Source organism: Alligator mississippiensis, chromosome 15 (genome assembly GCF_030867095.1).
Source record: "Alligator mississippiensis isolate rAllMis1 chromosome 15, rAllMis1, whole genome shotgun sequence".
NCBI lineage: Eukaryota > Metazoa > Chordata > Crocodylia > Alligatoridae > Alligator > Alligator mississippiensis.
In genome coordinates, this window is record NC_081838.1 from 22,601,176 (window position 1) to 22,611,035 (window position 9,860).

The following is a 9,860-nucleotide window of genomic DNA, read 5'->3' on the forward strand; positions in this document are numbered from 1 at the left end:
CCAGGACATGGAAGATGTCAGCAATTTGCAGGCACTCCCATGCGGTCTGACTCCAGGTGCCGCGACCTACAGGGATGGTGATGAAGTTGGGTGTGGGGTCTGAGGACAGCCAAGAGATGGTGCAGGACCCCAGAGGGTCAGAAATGGCTTGTGCCCATGGTTGGGGCAGTGGACCCCTGAAAGGACCCCGAGGCCAATATGGGCAGGTTTGGGAATGTGCAGGTCTGCCTGCCCCAGCAACCAGCTGGGCTTCTGCATTTGCAATAGCTCATGCCTATAAGGGCAATACAGCCCACACACATGGAGGAACAAATTGACCTCTGTTAGCCACAGCATTCATAGGAGCTGGTCCCTTTACACAGACTAGGCTCAAGGCTGCTTGGTGGCTTCCCTGCAGCTGCCCTGTGCTGAGAACACCATTCCCCTGCCTCCCGGGCCCTGTCTTGGGCACACCGCACATCCTTAAAGAGCCCACAAATGCTGTCCCATTCAGCCAGTTGCTTTTGCATGTGCAGCAGAACCCTGCCCGGCAGCACAGGGAGCGCACGCCAGGGGCTGCCCTCTTAAAAATGCAGACAAACACTCGGCACGGAGCTGTTTTTACACTTTGATTTTAATACATAATTACACAGGTTTTGCATGGATCTCACTGGTGTACTTGGATTGTCTTAAATTAGCTATTTACAACATGAACAGCTACTTCTGATGAGGTTTTTGTTTTACAGGTTGCAGTTACCGAAGACATATCTGTACGTAATTCGCTGTAGAGAAGAGTGGGGGTGGGCACAGGCGTGTGCAGCTGTGTGAGTACATGTAGTCCTTGTGCAGCTCTACTGCGCAGTGACTGGGGTAGATCCCAAAGCCCTGAGGAAATCCCAGAGCAGTTTCAGGATAGCTTCAGGCAATATTTTCCAATTCTTAGATGCCCTCCTCTTTTGAAAGTGTTTTGGGAAGCGGGGAGTCTTGGGCAGCGTGCCCTTCCCTCACTTATCATCTGCCTCTTGGGACCTGTGTTTACCAACAAGCTCAGACTTGCAAGGACTCAGTGTCCATGACCGAGTGCCAGTTACTTAAATTGGGGCCAGATCAACAGCAGCACTCAGGACCCAGTGTACCCTCAAAATGCCAAGCTCTTCTGGTAGCATGGCCCTGTAGCCCTTTGGGCCTTATCTTTGCTACAGAATAGGTCCTCTGGCTCCACATAGCTGATCCCAAGCAAACTCCTTGTGAAGCCACGGAGCAGGCAGAGGGAGGTGAGGACTGCAGGTGAGCCTGTGACCTGCCAACTCATGTGAAACCACCGACTGCCTTGTCTCCCAGGATTGCCAGTCTCCTGCTTTGGCTTGCTTCAGTAATGGGTACGTCTGCTGGTGGCAGTGCCCTGGAGCACGCTTGGCAGAAGGATATTCAGAATATGCACTGCCAGGAAATGTTGAGAGAAGCCAGTGAAGGCACATGGGGGGGGAAGCAGTTCAACAAAAATGTCTCCAGTTGTGAGATGCAGGGGAGCAAGGACCGCACAGGAAATGTGTGTGATGGCAGTGGCTGCTGGGAGGCAGAAGGATCCCGCAGGCCCTGAATAATGCTGCTTTGGCTGCAAATAAGTCCATGCCGGGATGCTGAACTCTCATCCCAGTTGCCGGGGAAGTCATCCCAAAGGTGAAGGAAGGAGCCAGCCTCCCTCTGAGCTGTGCAGGAAGCAGGGAGGACGCGGTAATGCATGCCCCGGGAGCCTTCTGCTGCTTCCTCAACAAGGACAACGAGGGGCTCCGTCTCCTGGGAACACAGGTCCCCCTGCTCCCGTGCTGCAGCTGGGTCCTAGACGGGGACTGGCTCTGCCTCGCAGGCATCTGCCAGTGATGCTATTCTGTGCTTCCCTGCGGACAGAAAGAGCCAGCATCATTCCACTTGCTCCCTGTATTGGCAGAGCCATTTCTCCCTCCATGGGCAGGAGGGCACAGTGCCAATGGACAAGCACTGGCCTTGGCAGATCCTGGTGATCGGACTCTCAGTGTTGGGGGAGAACAGCCACCCACAGGTGCACAGATGGAGATTTTGCTAGACAGCAAGGGTGACATCCTGTTCCCATCCTGTTCATCTATGTATCTGGATGTCTACATGGGATTTGGGTTGTCTAAGTGCCCAGGCAGCTACTTAAGCACCGGCTGATGCTTTTTTCCCAGCCACTAGCCTGTACACATAGATGACCATGCCTGACCACACAGTCGCACAATCTGGGCAGCAGCGGGGGCACAGACACAGGCCCTTTGTGGGTGCTTAGTAGCCTCAGACACCAAGAAAGAGAATCATCCAAAGGCCATAACTACTGGGCTTAGCCTCAGGAAGGCAAAAAGGCTGTGTGTCCCCTTACCCTGGTAGCTGAGTGACCAGGGCATTTACCTGGGGAGCTGGAGACCCTGAATTCTGCCCCCCTTTCCAAGAAGGGGTTTGAACTGAGCTGTCTCCGGCTTCCCAGCACACCACAGCCCACACCAGCCATTGCTTGGCCTCCTCCCCAGCACCCCTTTTGGAGCTGAGCCACTAACAGCCATTGGGAAAGGCAGTGGGGGCAATGCAAGGATAATCTCATGCCTCCCTGGGAAGAAGGGCACCAGCTCAAATCCAGTGCCTCTTCCTTCCAAACCAGCAGCTGCCGCACTGAGCTACAGGCCCTCTAGCTTATGCCTTTCTTCCTGGTCCCACATAGCTCCCACGGGCCTCCCCGTCCTGGCTCCCCAGACAGCCACTTCAGAAGGAGAGCTGGAGAGGGGCTGGTAGTGGCTGTTCTATGGTGTGGGGGGTCCAGTGCTGTGCAGACAAGTTAGGGAGACCCAGGTTCAAATCTCTTCTAGGTTGATGGGGCAGGACCTCCAACTTCCTAGGGGACTGCCCAGCCTAGGCTGTGCAGGAGATGACATGGGAAGGCCCTTCCCTCCTATGCCCAGTCTGGGGGAGACGTAGTCCTGCAGGATCACGTAGTCAGGGTCCAAATTCCAGCCGGTGTGCAAATGGCATTGTGGGCATGGTAGGGTGACCACCGTCCCTAATTGAGCAGGACAGTCCTGCCACGGGAACCTTGAGTCCCAGCCCTGGGATGCATGACTCCAGCACAGCACATGTCCCAGACTCACAGCGTTGTGCAGGGATTGGGAAATGGTGGGTTTCCCCTTGCAGGCCGGAAGCATTCCAGCCTGCAAGGGGCTGCCGGGAGCAGGATGCAGGGGGCGATATGCATGCTCCTGCACACATGCACATGGCCTGGAATACAACAAGGCAGCATGGAGAACAGCTCCCTGCAGGAAAGCCTATGGGGGACATTGCAGGGGACAGAAGGGAGGGCAGATCGAGGCTCCCACTGTGAGAGAGGGAGTGGGGCAGGGGTTGGGGGCACTGCCAAGCCAGGACGGTACATGGGGCTAGGGCAGGGAGTGGGACAGAGCCATGGATGGCTCATCCAGCGGCTGGAGAGCATTGGGGGAGGGTGTATGCCCCCCAGATTCATGCGTGGAGCGGGGCGGATGTGGGCTTCCTGCCCTGCTGCCCTGCTCCTGGGGGCCCCACACTGGCCGTGCCACCATGGCAAGGTGCCCACTGCCCACCTGGCAGGGACAGCATAGAGTTGTGCCCCTTGGTGCTGCCAGGTGGGCAGGGAACCCACAGCCAGTGTGGGGCTTGTGAGGGAAAGGCAGCAGGGTGGGAGCCCCGGGCCCACAACAGGCAGCCCACCCCCACCCCCTTCCCACTCCACTCAGGTCCAGTGGCAGGGAGAGCAAGGAGGTGGCTATGTCCCACCTTCCCCTTTTGAAAAGGTGGTCACTATAGGGCACTGAGACAACAAAATCTGGATTCTTGGATAACCAGGAAAGAACAAAATGGGCCCCCAAGAGACTCCTCTGAAGTGTCTGCTGGCCTCATGGAGGGAATAAGATGCTCCCGGGCCAAGCCAGTGAACCTCATGGCTGACCAAGCAGGGCACTGAGTCCTGTGGACAGGTCAGTGCCTGCAAGTGGGCTCTCATCCCCCCCAAGAACCTTACTTGCAAGCCCCGTGGTGCGGCCGGGCTCAGCCAGCTGGTGGCAGGAGAAAGGTGTTGGGTGGGAATGGAGCAGCAGGCTAGCACTAGTGCGCTGTGGGGATGGGGTTTGGGGCAGAGCTTAAGCAAGGGCTGTGGGGCTGCAGTCTAACCTGGTGGGACAAGGACCCTGAGTGACTGGAGGACACATGGCCTTATTTATAGGGGACTCTGGCCAGAGTCTGGGTGTAAATGTCAGCCCCAGCCACCAGGAGATCACAGGCTCCTGGCTGTGTCCTGGCCCTCGGGAACCTAACCAGAGCATCCTGAGCAGCCTGGGTGCATCCAGGAGCATGAGACTTGTCTCTGCTTTCTAAAGAAGAGGTTTGGATGCACGGAGCACAGCTGCATGCTCTGAGGCTCCTGCTGACAGCAGCAGCTGGTTTCTGTGTGGGAGAGCGGCACATGCACTGTGCCTCCCTTCCTGCTGTCCGGCATCTGCACCCTGCCCATCGCCGCGGGGGGAGCACAGAGGGGCTGTGCCAGGGTACAGCTGCTGTCCCCGCAGGTGGCTCCTACCTGAGCGCTTCCAAGAGTGGAGGATCCCCATGGTGACCATGGATATGGCGAGGACAGCGAGGGGCAGGGCAATGAGCAGGATGTCCCTGTAGTCATACTTGCTGGCCGCCACTCCTGGGGACAAGAGACCCACGTGGTCAGTGCCGCAAGGAGCCTGTAAATGCGCAGGTGCTGGGGCTGTACAGGGTGGCATGGTCACACCTGGCACTGGCTGGCCCCTCTGCGAAAGCCTCACAGCTCAGCAGGGGAGGTGGGCACATGGACCTGACCTCTCAGCCTTTCCTTGGCACTGCCAGCTGCCACATACAGATCCAGAGCCCTCCCCTCCCATAGCCCCCCACTGCTGAGCTGGGCCAGTCACTGAGAGGCATGGAAAAGCAGCTGCAGACGGCGCCGAGGAGTCTCCCCCGCCCTCCCTGCAGTGCCAGGAGCCAGCTGGGGCGGCAGGAAGGGCAGGGGAAACTGGAGTTCCTCCCGAGCAAAGGCAGGCAGGACTCCTTGTGCAGCACTTGCGGGCTCTTCTGCAGGCTTTCCCCATGACACGTGAGACTGGTGTTTGCAGATGCCAACACCACCCCAGGGCACAGGCGGGGTAGCTGCGGGGCTGGACCCTGGTCCTCCTCTGGCATCTCAGTGGATGTCGGTGCAATTCTATTCTACCCTGTTCAAGTCCTGAAACTCCACAAAGTCTCTGATTTTGTAACACCCAGTTGCCTGACCTGCAGCAAGGTGGTGAGGAGGAGGACCGACCCACCTTGGGCATTAACAGTTTTCCAAGGACTTGAGCAGAGTGGAATCCATGCCACTGAGGAAAGCGCTGAGCCCCGCACACCAGCCAGTGCCCTGCCTCACTACTGGGCTGCAGAGTCTCACACTGCTGGTGTGGGGAAAGCCTGGGCTCTCCCGGAGACACGGTCTTGGGAGGATGCAGCAGGGGAGCACCAGGTGCACAAGCCCCCTCCTGCTACCTGGACGTGCAGCCGGCTTCCACCGCAAGTCCCAGCCCTGCCCAGGGATCCCCCGGATGCAGAGGGGCGCACCGAGCTTATGGCTGCCACGTACCTTCTTCCTTGTGGCAGTGCTTCCATGGGACAATGGTCACGGAGACTTGACTGACAGTGTTGACTGCGGTGCAGGTGTAGCAGGCCGTCCTGTCCCCAGGACCCAGCTGGACCCGCAGGACCTGGCCAGCCTCAAAGAACGAGTGGGTGCCTGCATGGAGCTGCGCCGCCTCCGCACGCCTCCAGCTATAGGTCACGTTGGTGCCCTTCGAGGCACCGCAGGTCAGAAACACCTCGCAGGCCCCAGCAGAGCTGTTCTGGCCCGTCGATGTGAACACCTGCACGGCCAGCTGGGACACGACCTCTGCACAGGGGGTGGGGGGATAGTGGGAGTCAGAGCCAGCAATCTCCCACTGGCCAGGCTAAGCCCACACCCATGCCCACACCCACACCCACATGCACACCAGGGGGACCACAGCAGCCCCAACACGCCCCATAGGGATGAACACTTATGCATGCTCACATGCTGGATTCATGCCCTAAGTTTGGTGCAGTGTGGGGCAGGGGGTGCTGTGCCCCGCTGGACATAGCTTCCAGCTTTGGCCTTGAAAACCTGAATCTGGCGGGGAGGAGAAGCGGGCGGGGGTTGAGCAGGGCTGGGACAGGTCACAGTCATCTGTGTCCTCTCTCCATGTCACTGGGACTCCCAGCCACTTGGGGCCAGCAGAAGGCCCATTGAGGGAGGATGCAGGAGCCTCGGGACAGGAGAAGTGAAGGCCACAAGGAAGTCATGGACCCAGGTTCCCTGATGCTCCCCAAGTGCAGGCTTGTAAGTGGGATTATTTCCTGGCGACAGCAGGGTGGGCTCAGCCCATGCCTGGGGGTGTCCCCATGTGAGGCCATGGCACTGGCAGTCACCTCTGTGCATCAGAAGTGCTGTGTGCCCCTGGGGGGATGCTGGCAGCCTGGGCAGGGCCCAGTGCTGGGTGCTTGGGGTCTCCCTCTCGCTGCAAACAACCCAATGGGTGATGCCATCGCTGCCATCTCTGCAGCAGAGCTCAGCACAGGCCCCCACTCTGGGCCACAGCTTCTTCACCCTCCCAGCATCAGCTCGTCAGAGGCCCCCTGGCAGGACACCTCTGCCCCTGGGTGCTGCCCCCTGCCAGTCACACTTGGACTGGCTCACGCTGCCCAGGTGAGCTCAGCTCAGGTCACTGGAATTTGACCTCCGGGATCAGTGTTGTGATGTCAAATACATTGCTGGGGCCATGTACTGGGCAAGGAGCCTGGGAGACAGGCCTGCCTTGGCACCAACACAGACACCGGGAAGATGAAGCTGGGCATCAGCAGCAAGCATGACCTGAGTCCCAGCCCTCTGCCCCCAACAGGGCATAAGTGCCACGGTACCGTAGACAGCAAGGTGAAGGGTGCGTGTCTCAATATGCCCCCTCGTGTTCACCAGCAGGGCGGAGAAGGTCCCATTGTCTCCCAGTTCAACTTGTCCAATCTCCAGGGTGAGGTTCTTGTGGAGCCGGCTCCGGCCGTGGAAACGGGACTGGTACAGGGTCTCAGACGAGCCCCGGAAGAAGGTGGCCACCAGCTCTTCCTTGGGAGACAGGTACCTCCAGATGGCGTCCCTGACCTCGAAGCCCGGCGGCACGTCCACATGCAGCAGCACCGGTTTCCCCACGATGCCTGTCACCTGCACGGAGCCGTGGGCTGCAGCCAGCAGGGCTAGGATGAGGAAACAAGAAGATCCTTTCATGATGGGCTGCGGGGTGGGGACTGGCTCAGAAGCAGTGTCTCCAGCAACTCTCCTCTCCCCAGATCCACGGCTCCTCCATGAACTATGATGGATGACTGTCCTGGACACCCACACCATCTCCCTGTGGGGGCTTCTCCCTGGTCTCAGGGCCCCTCCCATCCCTCCTCCTGCCATTCCCAGTTGCCTTCTTCCTTTCCCATTCTCTCGCTCTCCTCCTGCCCACATGCTGCCTCTTCACAGCCTGCCCAGAGCAAAGGCAGGCGCCTTCCCTTGCAGCCAGTCCTGCCCTGGGACGGGGCAAGCAAACTTGGAGATACCTATCAGCCCTGCAGACCCACGCAAGATCAGGCTTTCTTAAGGCATGAGCAGCTCATAGAGTAATGTCAGCAGACCTGAAGAAGGCGCTGGAGTCGAAAGCACATTCAAACCTGCCGCAGCCGTGCAACTGGTCCAATAAACGCTGTTGCCCACAAAGATCCTTGTGACTCAGAAAACATATTTTAAAGCCTGCTTCGCTCCCCAGCCCATTCTTAACTTTTTGGGCACTTTCCATCACCGGGGACCTGCGAAGGACATGCACACACTTGCAGGTCTCTTTGAAGATGACCCCTCTGGCACTTGTCAGCAGCTGTGATTGCAGAGGAACCAGAAAAGCAGCCCTTGCTTGGCTTCTCACACGCTGTGGGTCACAGCGCTACCACAAACCATGCCGCGCTTGAGCTTTTTCCTCACCGATCCTCTTAAAGCTAAAATGTCATAAATCCTGCTAAAGACAAATTCCAGTCTCCCCAGAGGGACAGAATTTGGCATCGTACTTTGAATCCTAGCCAGAAGTTTCTTCCCCAGATCCTAACCCCAGGTACAAACACACTGAAATAAGACCCGTTCCCAGTTTCCCACTGAAGCTCCACCCCGTCCCACTCAGCCATTCTGCTAGTTTGCCCTCCCTGAACCTCCATGCTTCTCTGCCCCGTCTTTCCATTGCTGCCCGGGACAGGAACTCGGAGATCCACTCCCCGAAAGCGTCTGGAGAGAGGAGACTGCCTTCAGCAGCACCCGCACTGTGCTGTTTGCAAACATTTGTGCGAGCAGAGTCCTATTGCTGAGACCATTCCCAGACAGGGAAAGGGGGAGACAACCCCAGGACCCTGTACAAGCCTGTGAGTCGGCCCATCCCACTCTGCTCCTTGGGCACACTGGTCCCAGCAGCAGGGGGCTGCCTGCCTCCCAGCAGGCCCCTGTGTGGGGTGACTAAGCCTCTCCCCCATGGGAAGCATGATGTTGGCGTGTTACCAGCATAACACACGTGTCCTATGCTAGCAGGAGGCACGGCAGGTCAAAGCAACACACCTTGCACACACAGCCAGGGGCTCACAGACACCCAGGTGAGCCTGTACACACTGACTGGCCAGGCCACACTTGCCGAGGGGTGTATGTAGCCCCGCAGAGCACACCCAGCTGCCCCTGCCCCACTCCACTTGGTCTCAGCGGCGGTCAGCACCTAGTCCCCACACGTGCCAGCTGCAGGGCTGGTGTGCACTCACACACATCCAGGTGGGGCATTTTCCTGCAGTGGCGGCGGGTGAGTCACCGCCGCTCTCCCCGGTCACTGGTTGTGATGTGGTTGCAAGCGCGATGGCTGACTCAGGAGCTGGGCCTGGCTGAGCCGGGGCAGTTACCGCTCTCAGCCGTGCCTGTGCCAGGGGGCTCCGAGTGCAGAGCCCAGGGCAGGGCGAGGCGACGCCAGTGCTTACCTTGGTAAAGCAGCAGGGTCAGCAGGAGCCACGCTGCCATCTCGCTGGTCCCGAGCTGCCTGCTACGCAGCAAGAGGAGAAACTGCAAAGTCCTGCTGGCCGTGGGATGGCCGGGCTTTCCCACAGGAAATCCCCTCTTCTTGGCTGGAGGGAATCTGGAGGCGTCACTCAGCTTGCTGCAGAAAGCAGAAGTGAGCTGCTGCCTTCCAGCCAGGGTTTTCAGGAACAGCAGGCCAGATGTGGGAAGCTGAGCTCACCCCCAGCACCAGGGCAGGGCTGAGGGCAGGCTGTGCTGTACAGGCATCAGCCACACTGCCCCGTGGACCCCTGTGCAGCCCATGCTGGGTCCAGGGGGGAAGGAAGGAGCCGACCATGCAGCCAGTGCTCTGAGCTAGGACCCTCCTCTACTCCAGCCAGCTCCAGGTCCTGTACTGCCCTCTGCCCCAGCCAGGCACCTTCCAGCCCTGTACAGCCCTGTATTAAGCACCATGACTAGCACGAGTCTCCGTCTCTTCTGCCCTCTCCGCGAGGCTGAGTGAGGTGGTCGCTGCTGGCTAAGGTTTTGGGGGAGCTGCTTCTAAGTGTCCCCCATGTTCTAGGTTTATAATGGGGTACAGAGGCTCCAAGTTGGGCTCTGGGCTGGGCACCTGGCACTGGCACTGAAAGCAGGATGGTCTGGATAGTGTTTAGCCCTGGGTGTTGTCTTGCCCTGGGGGAAGCTCCGTCTCCTGGCAGTGGAAAGTCCCACA

The 9,860-nt window shown here is 58.8% G+C and overlaps 1 protein-coding gene across 1 annotated transcript; it reads right to left on the bottom strand.

Annotated features, from left to right (window-relative positions):
• Positions 1-595: 595 nt before the first annotated feature.
• SLAMF8 (SLAM family member 8) lies at positions 596-9,335 on the bottom strand. The gene is made up of 5 exons (XM_006272586.4): positions 9,112-9,335; positions 7,000-7,326; positions 5,654-5,956; positions 4,592-4,705; positions 596-1,877 (listed from the first exon to the last, which is right to left on the bottom strand). Exons 1-5 carry the CDS (start codon positions 9,149-9,151, stop codon positions 1,819-1,821), a joined length of 843 nt encoding a protein of 280 aa, XP_006272648.2. The 5' UTR covers positions 9,152-9,335; the 3' UTR covers positions 596-1,818.
• Positions 9,336-9,860: the final 525 nt, after the last annotated feature.